General features: G+C 40.1%; 1 protein-coding gene across 1 annotated transcript in view; it reads left to right on the top strand.

Moving 5' to 3' along the window:
• WDR36 (WD repeat domain 36) overlaps positions 3755–20301 on the top strand; it is a 44265-nt gene continuing 27718 nt past the window's right edge. The window contains exons 1-12 of the mRNA XM_005683496.3: positions 3755–4066; positions 5791–5818; positions 8339–8439; positions 9893–10010; positions 11720–11852; positions 13361–13415; positions 14996–15128; positions 15396–15571; positions 15979–16099; positions 16590–16655; positions 18390–18476; positions 19566–19711. Coding sequence (XP_005683553.2) covers positions 3905–4066; positions 5791–5818; positions 8339–8439; positions 9893–10010; positions 11720–11852; positions 13361–13415; positions 14996–15128; positions 15396–15571; positions 15979–16099; positions 16590–16655; positions 18390–18476; positions 19566–19711 — 1326 coding nt within the window. The 5' untranslated portion in view covers positions 3755–3904. The remainder of the gene's footprint in view (positions 4067–5790; positions 5819–8338; positions 8440–9892; positions 10011–11719; positions 11853–13360; positions 13416–14995; positions 15129–15395; positions 15572–15978; positions 16100–16589; positions 16656–18389; positions 18477–19565; positions 19712–20301) is intronic.

The raw sequence follows: 20301 nt of genomic DNA, 5'->3' as shown, positions 1-20301 counted from the left end.
CATCTGTGAAGTAAGGGAGTGGACAAGCACTGTCTTGAAACCTCCTTGGGTTTCTGACATGGTTCTGCCAATACAGTGAAACGAACCATACCCATTTCTAAATGTGATTAGTGAAGTGAGTATAAGTGTGCTGGTTATGCATTAGTGTGTAACAGATTACCCCCAAACTAAGTGGCCTAAAACAGCAGTTAACATTTATTAGGTTAAACAGCTGAGACTTAGGAATCCAGGGGTGGCTTGAGAGTGATTCTGGCTGAAGGTCTTGGATGAGGTTGTAGTCAAGATGTCTGCATGGCCGCAGTCATCTGAAGGCTTTACTAGGTCTGGAGAATGTGCTTTCAGGATGCTTTACTCACATGTCTGGGCTTCCCTGATAGCTCAGTTGGTAAAGAATCCACCTGCAATGCAGGAGACCCCGGTCAATTCCTGGGTTGGGGAGATCTGCTTGAGAAGGGTTAGGCTGCCCACTCCAATATTCTTGGGCTTCCCTTGTGCCTGCGCTGGTAAAGAATCCACCTGCAATGCGGGAGACCTGAGTTCAACCTGGGTTGGGAAGATCCCCTGGAGGAGGGCATGGCAACCCACTCCAGTATTCTAGCCTGGAGAATTCCATGGACTCTACAGTCCACTGGGCCACAAAGAGTCAGACACAACTAAGCAACTTTCACTTTCCTTTCCTTGTCACGTGAAACACCCCATAGGACTGCTTGAGTATCTTTCCAATGTGGCTGTTGACTTTCTGCAGGGCAAACAACCCAAGAAGGAGCAAGTCAAAATCTTCAGTTTTTTAAATTATCTAGCCTTGTTACAGGTCAACCCTAATCAGTGTGAGAGGGGACTACACTAGGGCACAAACACCATTGAGGGCATCTTGGAGGCTGGTAATCACAATACATGAAGCTGGTAACAAAAAAGAAATGGTCTTTATTATATAAACTACTCAGAAAAAGTCATATTTAACACTTTTAAAAAAAGTTAGAGATGACAATTTGACACAGCTACATTTATTTTTAATTTACCAAAATTCTCTGAAGCACCAATGTATTGAATCAAATTGAATATTATCATTTGTCAATGATCAACTACATCCACTTTTTCTCCCCATTGTGGACACACCTCATGGTTTGCAGGATTATAGTTCCTCTACCAGGGATCAAACTCAGGTTCCCTGAAGTGGAAGCCCACAATACTAAACACTGGACTGTCAGGGAATTGCCCATCTTCTCCTTTATCCTAACTTGGGACTAGTATCCTTAGGGGTATCTCAAAGTAAAAAGAGCAATAACTAGCTCCTTTTTCTCCAACACATATTTGAACACCTTGCTGACAGCTGAATAGAAAGAAACTCAGGGAGGCAGCTGATGGGAAGAAATGTATTCTGAGAATGTTAAAACTAGGCAACTCATAATAAGCCCATAACACAGTGCCTTTACAAGATCACAAGAAAACAGCTAAAATGCATGCCTCATTGATACCATAAGACTAAACCTTCCATGAGAGTTCTAAGCTTTATATTTTTGTCTCATTGCCAAGATGTAGGTTAAAACATAAATCTAATTGTCAGATGCACTTAAATTCAAATTGCTACACTACCATTAATGGTCCCTAGATAAGTTAGGTAAAAAAAGATCTTCACAACCCAGATAATCACGATGGTGTGATCACTCACCTAGAGCCAGACATCCTGGAATGTGAAGTCAAGTGGGCCTGAGGAAGCATCACTACAAAAGCTAGTGGAGGTGAGGGAATTCCAGTTGAACTGTTTCAAATTCTGAAAGATGATGCTGTGAAAGTGCTGCACTCAATATGCCAGCAAATTGGGAAAACTCAGCAGTGGCCACAGGACTGGAAAAGGTCAGTTTTCATTCCAATCCCAAAGAAAGGCAATGTCAAAGAATGCTCAAACTATTGCACAATTGCACTCATCTCACACGCTAGCAAAGTAATGCTCAAAATTCTCCAAGCCAGGCTTCAGCAATACGTGAACCGTGAACTTCCAGATATTCAAGCTGGTTTTAGAAAAGGCAAAATAACCAAAGATCAAATTTCCAACATTTGCTGGATCATTGAAAAAGCAAGAGTTCCAGAAAAACATCTATTTCTGCTTTATTGACTATGCCAAAGCCTTTAACTGTGTGGATCACAATAAACTGTGGAAAATTCTGAAAGAGATGGGGATACCAGACCCCCTGACCTGCCTCTTGAGAAATCTGTATGCAGGTCAGGAAGCAACAGCTAGAACTGGACAGGGAACAAGACTGGTTCTAAATAGGAAAAGGAGTATATCAAGGCTGTATGTTGCCACCCTGCTTATTTAACTTATATGCAGAGTACATTATGAAAAACACTGGGCTGGATGAAGCACAAGATGGAATCAAGATTGCCGGGAGAAATAGCAATAACCTCAGATATGCAGATGACACCACCCTTATGGCAGAAAGTGAAAAACTAAAGAGCCTCTTGAAGAAAGTGAAAGAGGTAACTGAAAAAGTTAACTTAAACCTCAAATTTCAGAAAACTAAGGTCATGGCAACCGGTCCCATCACTTCATGGCAAATAGATGGGGAAACAGTGGAAACAGTGGGTGACTTTATTTTGGGGGGCTCCAAAATAACTGCAGGTGGTGACTGCAGCCATGAAATTAAAAGATGTTTATTCCTTTGAAGAAAAGTTATGACCAACCTAGACAGCATATTGAAAAGCAGAGACATTACTTTACCAAAAAAGGTCCGTCTAGTCAAGGCTATGGTTATTCCAGTGGTCATGTATGGATGTTAGAGTTGGACTGTGAAGAAAGCTGAGCGCCGAAGAATTGATGCGTTTGAACTGTGGTGTTGGAAAAGACTCTTGAGAATCCCTTGGACTGCAAGGAGATCCAACCAGTCCATTCTGAAGGAGATCAGCCCTGGGATTTCTTTGGAAGGAATGATGCTAAAGCTGAACCTCCAGTACTTTGGCCACCTCACATGAAGAGTTGACTCATTGGAAAAGACTCTGATGCTGGGAGGGATTGGGGGCAGGAGGAGAAGGGGACGACAGAGGATGAGATGGCTGGATGGCATCATGGACTCAATGGACGTGAGTCTGCGTGAACTCTGGGAGATGGTGATGGACAGGGCGGCCTGGCGTGCTGCAATTCATGGGGTCATAAAGAGTCGGACACGACTGAGCGACTGAACGGAACTGATAATACTTTTATAGTATTAAAAAACAGGCAGGTCATAAAAACCCTGGACCTCATGTCCAGTTATTTTGAAAGCAAATTCCCGGATACATAATTTCATCCATAAACACATATCTCCACAAGATAAGGGCGTTTAAAAAAGTGAGCGTCGCTCAGTCGTGTCCGCCTCTTTGAGACCCCATGGACGACACAGTCCCTGGAATTCTCCAGAACACTGGAGGGGGGCAGCCGGTCCCTCCGCCAGCGTATCCTCCAGACTCAGGGATCGATCCCGGGTCTCCTACGCTGCAGGCGGACTCTTCACCAGCCGAGCCACCGAGAGGCACTGGGCCTTTAGAAACGCCCCCCAGCCCCAGTCGGATTAGACGCGTCCGTCCGGAAAGCCTGGGCTAAGACTTCCGCGTCCCCTCACTCCCCCGGCCGCCGGGCTTCCCCACTCGGCCCCGCCCCTCCAGGCCCGCGGGAAAGCGACCTCAGTGTCTGCCAGTCGGGGACGGCGGGAACGCGGAACCCAAGTGTTGGTTCCCCTTCGCGTCCCGCGGGGAGCTACTTTTCAGCTGCACCGAAGACAGCCTCCGCTCGCTCGATTGGCAGCGAGCACCGGAAGCGGCAGGGCGCCGGAAGCGGCGGCCGAGGGTTGTGCTGAGGCAGACGCGCCGACGGGCACGGGCGCGCGGTCTCCCAGGGACTGTAGGCGCGAGGCAGCCGTCGACGGTCGTGATGGAGCGGGGCGCGGGCGAACGCACCGCCAGCGCCCTTTTCGCCGGGTTCCGGGCCTTGGGGCTCTTCAGCAGCGACATTCCCCACGCGGTGCGGTTCAGTGCGCTGAAGCGCAGGTTCTACGTGACCACGTGCGTGGGCAAGAGCTTCCACACCTACGATGTGAGTGCCCCGGGGTCGCGCCGCCCTCCGCCCGGGCCGTCCGTGTGTGGACCGCACATGCCGTCCGCCTGCGACGAGCTCCGGCGGCGGTCGGGCTGGCGGAGGTCCCGGAGAACGTCGCAGTTCTGCGGCAGAGGTTGGAAATAAATGCGGTGAAGGAAACTGCTCGCCCGCCCCCTTTTAATTAGAGTTGTAAGCCATCTCATTGTGCAGTTCCTGCGGAGAACCGCGTTAGAGATGCGGGCTAAAATCCACTGGGATAACGGGAGGGTGAGATTAGTTACGGTTTACGCGGCTCTCCACATTTGATAGCAGACTAATTTCCCTAAGCTTCCCCTGAGCATCTGTTTTCTGCCACCATGACAGAGTTCAGCGGTACCACCTCCTCGAAACCTTGCAGCGTTTCTTTCCAAGAAGAATGTTCGTTATTTTGTAGCACCCTTACATGGACTAGGAAACTACATCTCAGAAAAAACTGGTACTTGCCCAAGGCCTTCCTGATGGTTTTTCCTCTAAAATATATCATCAGTCTTTGAAATAGCCTTTTGTTGCTGTTTCTTCTTTCGTCTTCTCTAGATGAAGGTATGCTTTGTGAAAGGTGGGGCCTTACTTGAGGAGGTTAAAACTAGTCAGTGTTAAGCACTTTTCCTGGAAACTGATGTAAAGTTGTACTCCTAGAAAATATAAGCTTTCCTTGAGGCATTGTGAAAATCAGGTGGATTGTTAGCAAGAGGAACTGGTTGTTGATAGCAGGTAGAATTAGTGGAAGAGCAAGTGAGGAACGGAAAGGGAAGGCCATCACAGCGATGGAGGCGAGTCACATAGCTGGATCAGTAACTATAGGTTGGGGCCCACAAACCACAGCCTGCAAGCCAATTCTGCCAACATTTTGTTTTTGTATGACCTATCACATTTTTATTTTTGTGTGTGTGTGTCTACTCTCAATTAAGAAACATAGATTATTTAATTCATCTTCAAGGGCACTTTTAGTCTTACACCCTTCTGTGCTCTATGCTTCTGAGCTAGATGGTTTTGACGTTTTTAAATGGCCGGGAAATAGCAAAAGAAAAATAATATTTCACAGCATATGACAGTTTAAAAAATTATTATTATATATCCATAAATCAAACTTATTGAAATACAGTCATGCATATATATAATTTTTTATCATATGTGGCTGCTTCTGTGATGTATTATCAGTTGAGTGATTGCAACAAAGACCGCACAGATTGCAAAGCCTTAAAATATTTATTACATGACCCATATACAAAACTATACATGATGCCTACCCTCCATCACTGATGAAATAGTAGAAAATATAAACTTCCCTAATAATGAGAATGGGTTTCCCTGGTGGTTCAGATTGTAAAAGAATCTGCCTGCAACGCAGGAGACCTGAGTTCGAGCCCTGGGTCAGGAAGATCCCCTGGAGAAAGGCATGGCTACCCACTCCAGTATTCTTGCCTGGAGAACTCCATGGACAGAGGAGCCTGGTGGGCTACAGTCTGTGGAGCCTCAAAGAGTTGGACAGGACTGAGTGACTGAACTGAACTGAGCGACTAATCTGCTAATAATGAAAATTAGTATCATCAGTAGGTGTCTTTTTAAGGAAGGACCGCATGGCAAATTTATGTATGAGGTTAGAGCTTAATCTTTAAGTGCTAAATTACTATAATATTTTTGTTAGTAAAAATTTAATCATTTGTTCTCTTTTTTAAAAACAGGTTCAGAAACTTAGTCTGGTTGCAGTAAGTAAGTATAGACTTTATCCTGAATTTGTGCATGTTTAGTATCTTTTAACATTCTTTTAAAATTCTGAGTTAAATCTAAGACTTGTGAAACGTAAAGACTTAGGCGTGTATTTATGGTAAACGTACATAGCTAACAAAAACATCCAGGACAGGATTGATTGTTACTTTCAGTTGTCATTTCTCTTTGGTCTTCTTTAAACTAATTCATCTCTTTCTTTGTGGTTTACAACATTGATATTTTTAGAGTAGTGTAGGCTAGTCTTTTCTAAAGAATATTTTTCAATTTGACTTTTTCTGATACTTCATCATGATTAGATTCAGGTTCTGCAGTGTTGCAAGAGTAGCAAAGAAATGATGCTGAATTCTCAGCGAACCATATCAGGAGGCACATGCTATTGCTTTTTCCTGGCAGTGAAAACTTTGATCATTTGGTAAAGGTGACATTTATCAAGCAGCTCCTTTTGAAGACTTGCCCTTGTACCTAATAAATGTAGTAAGTGCATGTGGTAAGATACATTGAAAGTGAAAGTGAAGTTGCTCAGTCCTGTCCAACTCTTTGCGACCCCATGGACTGTAGCCTACCACGTTCCTCCATCCATGGGATTTCCAAGCAAGAGTACTGGAGTGGATTGCCATTTCCTTCTCCAGGGGATCTTTGTGACCCAGGGATTGAACCCGAGTCTTCCTCATTGTAGTTAGATGCTTTACGTCTCAGATGGTAAAGCATCTGCCTACCATGCTTACACATTGGAAGGAAAGTTATGACCAACCTAGACAGCATTTTTAAAAGCAGAGACATTACTTTGCCAGCAAAGGTCCATCTAGTCAAGGCTGTGGTTTTTCCAGTGGTCATGTATGGATGTGAGAGTTGGACTGTAAAGAAAGCTAAGCGCCAAAGAATTGATGCTTTTGAACTGTGGTGTTGGAGAAGACTCTTGAGAGTTCCTTGGACTGCAACGAGATCCAACCAGTCCATCCTAAAGGAGATCAATTCTAGGTGTTCATTGGAGGGTCTGATGTTGAAGCTGAAACTCCAATACTTTGGCCATCTGATGCAAAGAGCTGACTCACTGGAAAAGACCCTGATGCTGGGAAAGAGTGAGGGCAGGAGGAGAAGGGGATGACAGAGGATGAGATGGTTGGATGGCATCACCGACTCGATGGACATGGGTTTGGGTGAACTCCGGGAGTTGGTGATGGACAGGGAGGCCTGGCGTGCTGCGATTCATGGGGTCACAAAGAGTCAGACACGACTGAGCAACTGAACTGAACTGAACAATGAGGAAGACCTGGGTTCGATCCCTGGGTCATAAAGATCCCCTGGAGAAGGAAATGGCAATCCACTCCAGTACTCTTGCTTGGGAAATCCCATGGACAGAGGAGCGTGGTACGTTGCAGTCAGTGGGGTTGCAAAGAGTCAGACAGGACTGAGCAACTTCACTTTCACTATAAATAGTCTTTACTATTCAAAGTTTCATGTACTGCTGACTATCATTTAGTCGTGATTCTCACCTGAGTTATTAGTAGGATGATTATCAAATAGTGGTTTTCTGATTCTATCATTCCATTGTAAGAAAGAGTTTTCCTTTTTCCCACATTTTGATATTTTCTTGCAATGGAAGAATTTTTTTTTTAACTCTTTTATAGAATGAAGAGCTTGCCAGGACTGAGAGATTCTAGTTTCACCATCAATTGTGATCTTTGTAAGAAAAACAGAGCTATATGAATTTAGAGTGTATGTCTGATAAATTTTATTTTTTAAAAAGATTATAGAAGGCTGTAGAAGGGCAATACTAAAATGGTAAACCTATAAAAATAGTATTTGGAAATGTAATAACAGTGTGAATGATACTTCATTCTCTTCTGTTTTAACGGTCCTGCCCCCAAAATGGGAAATAAAAAGTACAAGCCCATGTGACCATGGTAGTGAGAGAGGAGTCAAGAAATCCTGATGAGAAACGGCTGGAGGTGACAGGCGTTTACCTTGGAGAAGACTAGGTGGAAACCGTGCTATTCACTTGAGAGGGTCAGAGTGTAGAATATCATGGAATTTTTTTTAAGTTACTCCAAATGGTGGGGTTAAGAGTTCTCAGTTTTGACCTACTTTTAAAATATTCTGAAGTTGTTAGGAGTTTGATGTTGCTGAAGGCATTCACGTGGAGATTAGATGACCACCTGCCAGAGTTTTGTGTATTTGAATGAGGATTTTTTTCCCCAAATAACCTCAATTCTTCTCAATTCTTTAGGATTATGTTCTTGTGTCCACAGATACTGGACATTTATTCTCTTAGGGAAAGTCAAGGTGATGTCATATTTTCAATGTGATGGTTGTTATTAGATGTCTAAAATAACACTGAAGTCTAAATTTTATGCTGATTGTCATACATACGTATTTTTAAGTTATAGGAAATTAAAGATGTTATATGTATAATTGAAGTTTGTATTTGTTCCACAATCTTAAATATCTTTATTTCTTAAAAAATTGGTTTACTTCTTTCATTTTATATTTCTTTTTTTCCAGGTAACTCTCTCCCACAGGACATCTGCTGTATGGCAGCTGATGGGAGGTTAGTCTTTGCTGCTTATGGGAATGTTTTCTCTGCATTCGCCCGTAATAAAGAGGTTTGTATCACTGAACTGTTTGTATTTTGCAGTCAGTGATTGATTGTCATGGTGTGGGAGGGAACTTTAATGTTGCTCTTCATCTGAGACACTCGACGTTTTTTTTGTTTTGTTTTTTAATGTATATTCACTTTGCTGGAGGAAGAGGAAGTTGATTTCATCAAATTTTCATTATCAGTTAAAAGTGATGCTTTGGTTCGGTTTTCTTTGCCTGGGACCAACCTTAGAATCATCTGGGCAGCTAGCTGCTACAGCTTGTTTGTTTCCAACCAGGTCCCATCTCTGGAGTTTTCTACTTTGTTTATTTGGTTCGGGTAGGATTCAGTCAGTAGTATTTTGAAAATATTTTCCTAAGAGATTCACATCTGTACCACTACTTTATGTGAATTGATTTTTTTGTTATGAGCGTCATAGCCCATGACTCATTTTCTAAGACCCAGGTGCTTGTTGCCTACATAGAAGAAGCTAGGTCCTCTGCTCTCTCTCCTAAGGGAGGATCTTTTCTTGTCTTAATCTGCTCGTTGGTTTCTCAGTTTGCCCTGGGATGACTAATTTGAGAGATGACCTGGCGCTAGTGGTCCAGAATGAAAGGGAATGTGGTCATGGGGATGGCTAGATAGCCAGGTGATGGAGTTACTGTACTTCTCAAAGTCTGACTCAAGCTAATGATGTTTGTTCCCAGCGTTTTCCATCATCTCTACCCGTGGCAGAGGAAGGCAACTTAAAGTTCTTTAATGGGAGTTTTTGTTTTGAGAGTCAGTAAAAGTTTTTTTTTCTTCATAGAAAGAGTCCTTTTTTTGTTCAAAATATTGCAATTTGTAGTTTTTCCTGAGAAGATTAGGAGTAGAAAGGTATCAGAGACTATAAACTGTAGGAAACTGTTAACCATCCGTAGGGCTAGAAGGAGAAGAAACAGCGTTCCTGGAGCCTGCTGAGAACTGAAACCATGGGGGAAGGGAGTGTAATTAGTGCGGGTGCAGGGACTGCTGTCAGGGAAAGAATGTCTGTGTCCAGACAGAGCTGTAGGGAAGACGTGTCCTATATCGCCCTCCCTTGTTTCTGTGGAAGCCAGCTGGTGGGGGCTGTAGAGGTTAGCCTTCTAGAACATCCCACTTTTCCAAAATGCATGGAATTGTGTTGGCTGGCTTGGCTAAGGGACCCAGCTCTTTGCGTGCCTTCTCCCTAAGCTTGGTTGAAAAGCTGAGCCTCAAAGATCTCATTTCTGTGTTCTTAGCCCATGTTTCCTAATTGGACTCTCTAGGGGAGCAGGTGAAAATGTGTGATTCCTTGCTGTTTGTTGATCTAACCTTGGGTAGTCAAAAGTTGGGCATTTCTTAATGTGAGCATCTGTCTTCAGGATTTGTGTGGGGTTTTTGTTGTTGTTGTTGTTAATATAAATAATATTACATGATGAATGAATAGTATGAAATTCTTCTGAATTTTGACATTGCAGGTAGTGCATACCTTTAAGGGTCATAAGGCAGAAATCCATCTTTTGCAACCCTTTGGGGACCACGTTATCTCTGTTGATACCGACAGTGTTCTTATTATTTGGCACATATATTCAGAAGGTAAGAAAACCCATTTATTACTTTATCTTGGAATAGTATGTGTGTAACTAAAATATCTCTTTAAGGATGACTTCTGTACCAGAGGTTTCACATGTAGGCAGTAAAAAATTTTTAAGAATCATTAATGTGTTTAAGGGAAAGGGGTTCTAAGTAAAAAATTGTAAGCAGTTTTAATTAGCTATTTTAGCTGTTCATAATGCTTTGCATTATAGCTCTCCAAGTTTAATGACATGTGATATTTTCTCTGTGGGGAGAATATTGGTGTATACTTACACCTGAGTAATACTTGGTTTGTATTTTCAACTTGTAATAATAAACTTGAAGACCCAGTCATCTGAAGGAAAATAAACATCTTTTTTCTAAGAATATGAGTCAGTGTCCTTTAATTGTGATTTTCTTTAACACTGTCACTGTGCTATGTTTGTAGGCCCGTGTTATCACCAAAGGTTAGGAATTTATCACCAGAATAACCCCAGCTCTCGTAGGTAAAAGATTGTGGGGCCTGACATGAGTTAAAGCTTTTACGCTTTTGGTCTGTGTGCATTTTTAGCGTTTGCTACCTCTTGATTGACTCATCTTTTGAGGGAGTATGTTTATTTTTAGTAGAAGTCTTAGGGATTGCCCTCCTGGCAGTCATTCCATGTTCTTGTTCAGATTAGCCACTCTTGTTTTTCCTTTGCTTGAGTGGAGGGAACAGAATTTCAAACATAGTCCCTATGCAGATGGATATTAAAAGGCCTTTTATGAAGTTAGAGAATCTGACTTAGAGTTCAGCCAGCTTTCTGTTGATACTGGTACTCAGCTTTATGTTCCTCTTGGAGCAGCATGGTGTCTTCAGGGAGCAGTTTGTAGTGATCTTAAGTAAGACTGCTAGTTACATATAGAGGCAAGAATCTTTTAAAATAATATTTAAGTAAAAGATTCTGTAATTCTTGTCTGTTATCTATGCTCCTTAAACTGGGGTGCACATACTCCTGGAGTATGCAGCAGCCAGATTAGAATGAAACTAAAGTTTAAGAGAAGTGTTTGTTCTCTGATACTCAAGTTCATTAGGAAATTAAGTGAGAAAGTGTTTTCATTATGGATGAACTGAAGTGGAAAACAAAATTCACATGTAGGAATTTAAAGCATGTGATGTTTCAAAAAATGTTTTGATCTTGCAGCAGAAGATAGCAGGTTGTGCCATTTCCCACTCAACACAGCTGCAGGTTCTTTCCTCCCCTCCGCTTGAGGGTCTCCTGTGTAACTATGAGAAGCCCTGTGTTTAGTTTCATTTAAGTTTGCCTCTGACTTACATGTTTGAGGAGCAGAGGAAACTCTAGATATTTGCTCCTTCCCTCCCATCACTTGATTTGGAACATTAGCTGTCTCTTGATCAAATTATAAAACTACTAAGTCTGATCCCTTAGTGTCATTTTTTTTTTTTGACCTCTTATTTTCATCCCATAAACCAGTTTGACAATGAGTAAAATTTCAGGTAGGATTGATATTAGAACTTTTAGAAAATTCTTGATAATCTAACTAAATTTGGAAGTTGCCCCTTATCACATTTGTGTAATTTCTCAGGGAATGTTTATAAGTTAGTATTGTCTTTGGTTTATATTAGTACATAAATCTTTGATATGGTAGATTTTAAGTGCTAAATATATGGGTGTATGAAAAATATTTTAAACTGTTTTATGTATTATTTATAACCTTTACTTTTGTAGAAGAATACCTGCAATTGTCTTTCGATAAGTCCGTATTTAAAATTTCTGCAATTTTGCACCCAAGTACCTACTTGAATAAAATACTTCTTGGCAGTGAACAAGGAAGCCTCCAGTTATGGAATGTAAAATCCAAGTAAGCTCTGTATTTACAACATAGGTGATTCCTGCCTTATCCTCGTGTATTACTCCCTAAAGCATTCTTGAAGTCTCTCAGTTCTCCTTTATATCTTTTTTGGAGAGTTTTCAGTAAATACACCTGTTCCTGGGGTGGTTACTCATGGAATCACATATGTGAAAACTGGGATATGGTCCTGGAACATGGTAGGCAGCTTCATAAATGCTCATTAAATACTATATACTAGTATCCTGAGTCACTATAAAGAATTCATAAAACTGTAATGAAGGCTTTAGTACACAAGATCAGAAAAATAATTGAGATTGTCACTGAAGAGCTTTTAGTTCTCAATAAACTGAAACGTTAGATGGCGACACAAATCAATGTTTATTTAGTGCTAGCATTTAGGTATGGTTTTCACGGTAGAAGCACATTTATCTTCAAGCATAAACATGATGGATGTCTATAATATTGTTAGTATAGCTAGGGGGCTGGATAAATGATGGTGAACACCTGTGCCTGTTACTTGTACATTTATCCAGAGAAAAGAGTGGCAGCTAAGTTTTCTTTATAATCATTAAAAGAGCAATCAGAAATATTTGATCATCCAGAGTTTCCTTTCCAATGCCCTTACAAATTCGAAAGGGAAAATAAGAGTTTCAGAGGTTTAATGTTTATCCTATTAATTATTAATTTTAAGTCAGTGTTTTGTTCAACTTAACAAATATCATTGACTGCCTATTCTGTAATAGGCTAGGAAATAATGATGGAAATATTCTGTGCCCCAAAGTTATCTCTTTAGGCTTTTTGTGAGAGTGACCTAATCTGTGCCTGAAGAATTTAATGTGTGAATAAATACTCTGTTGTCATTATAACAATCTCAGGTGTCTCTGCTCTGTGAACTGTCATTCATGGCTTGATTCTGGAGTTCAGAGCAGCATCACTGTTGCCATGTGATGGTCCTGTGACATACAGGTGGTCTTGTCAGTTCAGTTCACTCAGTCGTGTCTGGCTCTTGCGACCCCGTGACTGCAGCACACCAGGCCTCCCCGTCCATCACCAAGTCGTAGGCCTTTTTTGTGTTAGGTTTCCGATATCACATTGCGGTAAAAAGTGAGATCTGCCTGTATTCTAAGGTTTTATTTTAAATTGTATGTGTCATATAAAATCGTTTTTACTGATGTATTTTTTTTTTTCTTTCTCTCTTTAATTTCTCCAAGAGGCTGCATAGTATCGTAGTTCTTAGCAGCTTAGGATCTGAGTCTCTCTGGGCTCTGTCAGTATTAGCCTTGTAATCTTAGCTTAATTTTTTCATGTAATTAAGTTTCTTAGTTTCTTAATCTGAAAAATGGTGCTGTTTCTGTCATAGCATTATTTTGAGTATTAAATAGATTAATATGCCTACTTAGAACAATGTGGGGCAGAGTAAGAACTTAATAAATAGTTACTATATCATTTTTTAATATGCAGTTAATTTTCTCCCCCGCTCCCCCCAAAATAGCTTTCAACTGTTTTTTCTTTTGTAGTAAACTTCTATATACATTTGCGGGATGGAAAGTTGGAGTGACAGCGCTTCAGCAGGTTAGTATTTTTCTGTTAAGTTAGATAAGAAATGAAGGCAAAAAAAAAAAAAAAAGAAATGAAGGCAATGGTAGGATCTTTCAGTTTCAGGGGCCAACCATATGTGTGGACCTAAAGACAAAATAATGTATAGTCTAGTTTTTTTTAATAACTATTACCCTAAAAAACAGTGTTTTGGAAATAGAATTGAAAACAGTGCCTTTGTCTGTAAATATCTGTGGAAACCTTTTTGCCTAGAATTAGTCTCTTAGTTCTGAGACTGGTGTGAATCCACGTTTACCAGTCATTTTGTAAGCATAGAGCGTCCAGTGCCTTGGTCAGAGTGGAGATGAGGTTTTTTTTCAGTGAAGCAAGTGAGTTTGTAGGTCATACAGAGAACTTTGTCAGTGTGTTGAGATTTGTAGCTTGAGCTAATGGGTCTGTTCAGTTCAGTTGCTCAGTCATGTCTGACCTCATGGACCACAGCATGCCAGGCCTCCCTGTCCATCATCAACTCCTGGAGTTTACTCATACTTATCTCCATTGAGTCAGTGCTGTCATCCAGCCATCTCATCCTCTGTCATCCCTTTCTCCTCCTACCTTCAATTGGTGCCCAGTATTAACTGTTTATTAGATGCTGGACTCTTCCAGATATAACTGCTTTTTGTCTTTATGAGTTTGTAGAACTGTATGTCTGAATGGCTGTATTGCTGCAGAGAACCTTACACGTTGGACGCATATACAGGCCGTGCACCTGTCTTTTCAAATATCCATTGCTTATACCTGCTCGATTTATACGCATTCCTCATTGTCTCACTTCTATCACCTTGCTTTGCTTTTACCTACCCAGAAGATCCCAAAGGTGATGATTAGGGTCTTTGAGGGCCAGCTGTCATATTTGTTTTAGTATCCTCAGCTTCTACACAGGATCTCATGCATAGTAGTTACTTGATGGCAAATTAATTACATGTTTTAGCCTGATTTCATTTTGTGATGGTATTGGACATTGATCTTGTGTTCTTAAATAGAGAAACATAGTATAGAGTCTGTATGTAATACTATTGTATAAAATGAAGATTAAAATCATAGACTCTTAGAGCTGGAACAGACTAATTGTATAACCTGTTTGCCTTTTAGCATGGGTTATAGGTTTTTCTTGTATTCTTTGGATAGACCATTCTTCACTTCCTTTGTAGTTGGCCTTTTCTGTTGCCATGCATGTGGCAGGCCTTGATATGTTTTCTAAGAGTTGTCTTCTTTTTATTTCCATTCAGGCAATAATGACCTGTATTGATTTCACGTATCAGCTCCTTTTGTATTATGGCTGCTTTCTTAGCAAGTTAACTATGTTTGTGGATGGGGGAGTGATGATGACTACCAGACTGAAGCTGGAAAGTAATTTGGAAAAATCATTCCTAAATACTTCCATGCCAGATATCAATTAAAGTATGCCAGAGACAGTATTCACTGTTTTTGTCATCTCCAGAAATATATTCCATTATTAATACTTACTTTGGTAACACATAAATAATGATGTCATCATCAGTATTATTAAAAGTATTTGATTAAGAAAATAAGAAGTTGAGTCATTTAATTTTCAGGCACCAGCTGTGGATGTTGTGGCTGTTGGTCTCATGTCGGGTCAGATTATCATTCACAACATTAAATTTGATGAAACGTTAATGAAGTTTCGTCAAGACTGGGGACCTATTACTTCGATTTCATTTCGCACAGGTAACTCTCAGCTTGTTTATGGATGAAAATTAAGAACACTTCAGATGTATTACTTTGAAGTTCATAGAAATTTTCTTAATATTTGTTTATAATTTAATAGAAATAAATACTAGAATATAAAGAGCCAAAGGAATATTGGTAGATTCTTGGTATATAGTCTTTTATTTTAAATTTATATTTATGGATGGAAAGAGTGGAGAGAAGTATTGTTAAGTTTAGTTGTTTGGTGGTGCATGTTTTTCTTAGTGTGTTCTATCTTAACAACAGATGGTCACCCAGTAATGGCAGCTGGAAGCCCATGTGGCCATATTGGACTCTGGGATCTAGAAGACAGAAAGTTAATCAATCAAATGAGAAACGCACATTCTACAGCGATTGCCGGACTGACATTTCTCCACAGAGAGCCGCTTCTGGTCACAAACGGTGCTGACAACGCTCTCAGGGTACTGTGGTTATTACCACCTCCCTTTGGGTTATTACAAGCCTGCTTTAATGTACCAGCCTGAAACCTAGCAGGTGAAGGGAATATGGGATAAGACATTGATATAGATGAAATAAAAGGCGTAGCAGATTGCCTGATTTTCATGGAGTGAGAGAGTTGTGCTGTGCTCAGTTGTGTCTGACTCTTTGTGACCCCGTGAACTGCCACTCGCCAGGCTCTGTCCGTGGGATTTTCCAGGCAAGATCATTGGAGTTGGGGAAAGTGAGGCCGCGTGTCTTTTCCCCAGCCTGTGCTCCAGGGTCCGCGGTCTGCAGGCATTACCCAGTGCCAGTAGATTTATGCGGAAGGTGGTTTGACTGCTTGCCGGTCACTTGTGGGAAAGCTTTTCTTTTCTTCATTTCTTGGCAGATATGGATATTTGATGGTCCCGCAGGTGAAGGCCGGCTTCTGAGATTCAGAATGGGACATAGTGCTCCTCTTACCAAAATAAGATATTATGGACAAAATGGACAACAAATTCTTAGTGCAAGTGAGTTTCTGCTTTGTGCCATTAGTTTAATTCAGCAAGTAATGAGAACAAAGTGTTTGATATTTATTAGGTTTGGTATTTATACATTTTTAGATTCAGATGTCCCTTTGAGTGACTTGAAAATCTGGGTAAAATGAGGTGATTGTTTTTGAATACTTCAGGAAACACTGGCTGATATTACTTTTATTTGGAACATCATTCTATTTAGTCATCGTTGGAGTCAGAATGGACAAATTCCAGAAATGTGGCCCTTGCCTATTCAGATAATCTGCTGATATTTATTAGCACCTCATTTTATCCTTTGTTTTTACTAAATGGCTTTTCATGGGCAGTTGAATATTATAAATGAGGTAGTTACAATCAGCTTCCTTTTAAAGTGCTGCCAACTAACTTCAAGCTTTTTATAGAATCTAGTTTTATAAGTGTCATGATTCAAATGGCCCATTGTTTCGATGAAGCTTGATTAGACATTTTCTGTGTATATCACCAGGTCAAGACGGAACACTTCAGTCATTTTCCACGGTACACGAAAAATTTAACAAGAGCTTGGGGCATGGTAGGTTGTTGCAAAATGGAAAAAACTACTGGTCATAAAAAAAATTCATCTCAAAGAGTCTGGGAGATAACCAGAGGAGGCGTCATGACTAAATTTCCTCTTTCTTAGGGTACAGTAAAATCCCCTCATATGAGAGAGCAGGAGTAAGATTTGTAACTCAGCATTGCTGTGGAAGTGGTTCAGGTGCTACTGCAAGATTGAAGAGTTAGGGATCTCAGGTGGTAAAGACGTAGTGCTGCCACCCGAAAGACGTTGGTGATGCAGCTGGAGCCATCTGCTCAGTTCAGGTCAGTCGCTCAGTCACGTCAGACTCTGCGACCCCATGGATGGCAGCGCACCAGGCCTCCCTGTCCATCACCAACTCCCAGAGTTCACCCAAACCCATGTCCATTGAGTTGGTGATGCCATCCAACCATCTCATCCTCTGTCGTCCCCTTCTTCTCCCACCTTCAGTCTTTCCCAGCATTAGGGTGTTTTCCAATGAGTCAGCTCTTCACATCAGAAGGACAAAGTATTGGAGTTTCAGCTTCAGCATCAGTCCTTCCAATGAACACTCAGGACTGATTTCCTTTAGGATGGACTGGTTGGATCTCCTTGCATTCCAAGGGACTCTCAGGAGTCTTCTCCAACACCATAGTTCAAAAGCATCAGTTCTTCAGCTCTCAGCTTTCTTTATAGTCCAGCTCTCACATCCATACATGACCACAGGAAAAACCATAGCCTTGACTAGACCGACCTTTGTTGGCAAAATAATGTCTCTTGCTTTTTAATATGCTATCTAGGTTGGTCATAACTTTCCTTCCAAGGAGTGACTGTCTTTTAATTTCATGGCTGCAGTCACCATCTGCAGTGATTTTGGAGCCCCCCCCCGCAAAATAAAGTCAGCCACTTTCCCCATCTATTTGCCATGAAGTGATGGGACCAGATGCCATGATCTTAGTTTTCTGAATGTTGAGCTTTAAGCCAACTTTTCACTGTCCTCTTTGACTTTCATCAAGAGGTTCTTTAGTTCTTCACTCTCTGCCATAAGGGTGGTGTCATCTGTGGAATGCAGAATTTAAAGATGGAAAGGAGCTTACAGGAAGCATCAAAGTAAGAAGAGTCCTATCTTTCTGCCTGAAGGGATTTTTTAATTCTCTATTCATGCCCTTGGTTTTATCATATGAAAGATTTTGTTTGTTAAACAAAAACATTCAGGCTTATTTATAATTAAACTTTTTTGGAAGTTAATATCTTGGCTATTCATATATTTATATACTTCCAGATGAATTTCAGAACCAATTTTAAATCAACATCCACAATTATAATTCTTAGAATCAAATTGGAGAGATTTGATATCTTTAAGAATTGTCTGATCTAGAAATATGGTATATCCTCATTCAAGGGGATGTCTTTAATGTTCCTCAGTGAAGGTTTTTAGTTTTTCTCTTATTGGTCCTGCACTTTTTAGATTACTCAGTGGTATTTTATATATTTTAATATAATTTGCTAATTTTTTTTGCTGATATTGTAAATGCAGTCTCTTCATTTTTATTCTAATGCAATTTTCAATGCCACTAAGATAGTGGTAATAACATACTCTTTATTTTAAAGATTTTTAAATGGGCATATTTTGAACTTTACATATAGAGTTCAACAAATTTACATATAAAGTGCAACGAATTAGCTTTTCTCTTATATACATTTTTCATTAAGAAGAATTCATAGCTATATTCCCCTCTCTCCTAACCCCAGGGTTAATAAACAAAAAGAGAGTCAAACGTAAAGGACTTCAGAATACCATGTCAGTGAGACTTCCACCCGTCACAGAGTTTGCAGCTGGTAAGAAGCTACGTGTTGTGTTTCGAATTCTGCCCTGTCATTTATTTCCTTCTGTGTGTTTCTTTCTTTTCTCCATTTTAGTAAATGTTTTTACAAATACTAAATAGCATCTAGAGGGTCACTCGAATATATTTCTTTATTTCTTCCATTTTAATACCTGTTTTAGCAAACAGCAGTAAGAATCCAGGATGCATCCCAAATGAATGCAAGTCTTGTGTGAAGACCTAAAATGACTTAGTTATAATTGAAACTTGTTATGTATGAATTCTAGGCTTTGTTCTCTCTAAACTATAATAAACAATATTTACTAATCTACTTTGTAACTCTTCTAATTTATTCTCTCATAAGCCTGGTATAAGAAAGTCACTAATGTAGAAGGTGAGAGCTGATAGTATGGCGCTTTGGCTAACTTAATTAAGATCTGAACACACTGCGGTCTTAGTGAACTGTGTCCTTGGAGCAGTGCATCATTCCAAGAAACAGTTTTAAGACAAATGTAGGTAGATGATAAGACTGTTGAGTGAAAACTTTCATAGAAATAATTGTTTATCACCATTTCCATTTATAGCAACCTGAACAATAATTTTTTTTTTTTTTTTTTACTCAAAGTACCCTTCTGTCATATGCTCAAAAATCTTTCAGTGACCCCTTAATTACCTTTTTCGATGGAGTCTCCTCTCAACATGGCTTTTAAGACTGTTGGTAACGTGGACCAGTGGCTTTGCCCTTCTCCCACCCCTCAGGAAAATACTGCATTTTCTTGTGCTTAATTTTGTTCAAGTTACGCTTGGGCCCGTCTGTGTGTGTCTCAGTCCCTCTCTTCTCCACACCCCCGATCCATTAATTGCTGCCTGTTTTACTTCTTTCAAGGAGCCATTTACTCCTCTCCCCAGATCTCTCAGTAAACTCCTGAATAAGACAGTTGATCTACTGTACTGTCTTCTAATCAGAATTTCTTGTTCGATTGGAAACTCATTGTTAGCAGGAATTACCTGTTTACCATACTGTATCTTAGTGCTGAATTATAACATAGAGTATTAAATGCTGATTAAATAGGTGAATGAGTGAGCGATTTTAATTATGTTTTAGAGGAAGCTCGTGAAAGTGACTGGGATGGTATCGTTGCTTGCCATCAGGGTAAGCTCTCCTGCTCCACCTGGAACTACCAGAGGTCTACCATAGGCGCTTACTTTCTCAGGCCAGAAGGGCTGAAGACAGACAGCACAACTGCAACAGTGAGTGGCGTGTTTGCGGGGGCGCTTCCTCCTGTGAAACTGTCCTGTGGTTGTCTTATTAAACTCAGTTTTATTACTGGCAATATTCGTTGAAAGAACAAAGAACATAGTTTAACGTTTTGAAATTATTCCCTGATAGTGTTAAAGTTTTCCAGCTTGGAGAGAAGCTGGAAATTATATATGTAGATTATATATATATTTACTATAGATTTTAAGATTTAAAATTATTAGAATTTCAATAAAATCTTATAATTTTATTAAAATCTTAAAGGTTTTAACATTTTATTTATTTTAAAATAAATATATTTTATTTAAAACATTTTAAAATTTTAAAATCTTTAAGATTTTAACTTATTATAGATTTAAGTTAAGCTTTGCTAGGCTAGATATACTATATTGGTTATTTAAATTTTCTGTTTAATATAGGATCACTGAGGATACCCTTTGAGGGGGATTTTAGCATTTATCAGTATACTTTCTTACCTGATTTATGTTGCGTATATAGTATTATATTCAATGAATGTGAATCTTAAGGTTTCTTCCTTCCGTTTCTCTTTCAATGTAGGAGTAAGATTCAGGTAAATCTTCAA

This window comes from Capra hircus, chromosome 7 (genome assembly GCF_001704415.2).
Source record: "Capra hircus breed San Clemente chromosome 7, ASM170441v1, whole genome shotgun sequence".
NCBI lineage: Eukaryota > Metazoa > Chordata > Mammalia > Artiodactyla > Bovidae > Capra > Capra hircus.
Note: the sequence above shows the minus strand (reverse complement) of the source record. Positions and strands in the feature narration are given on the sequence as shown.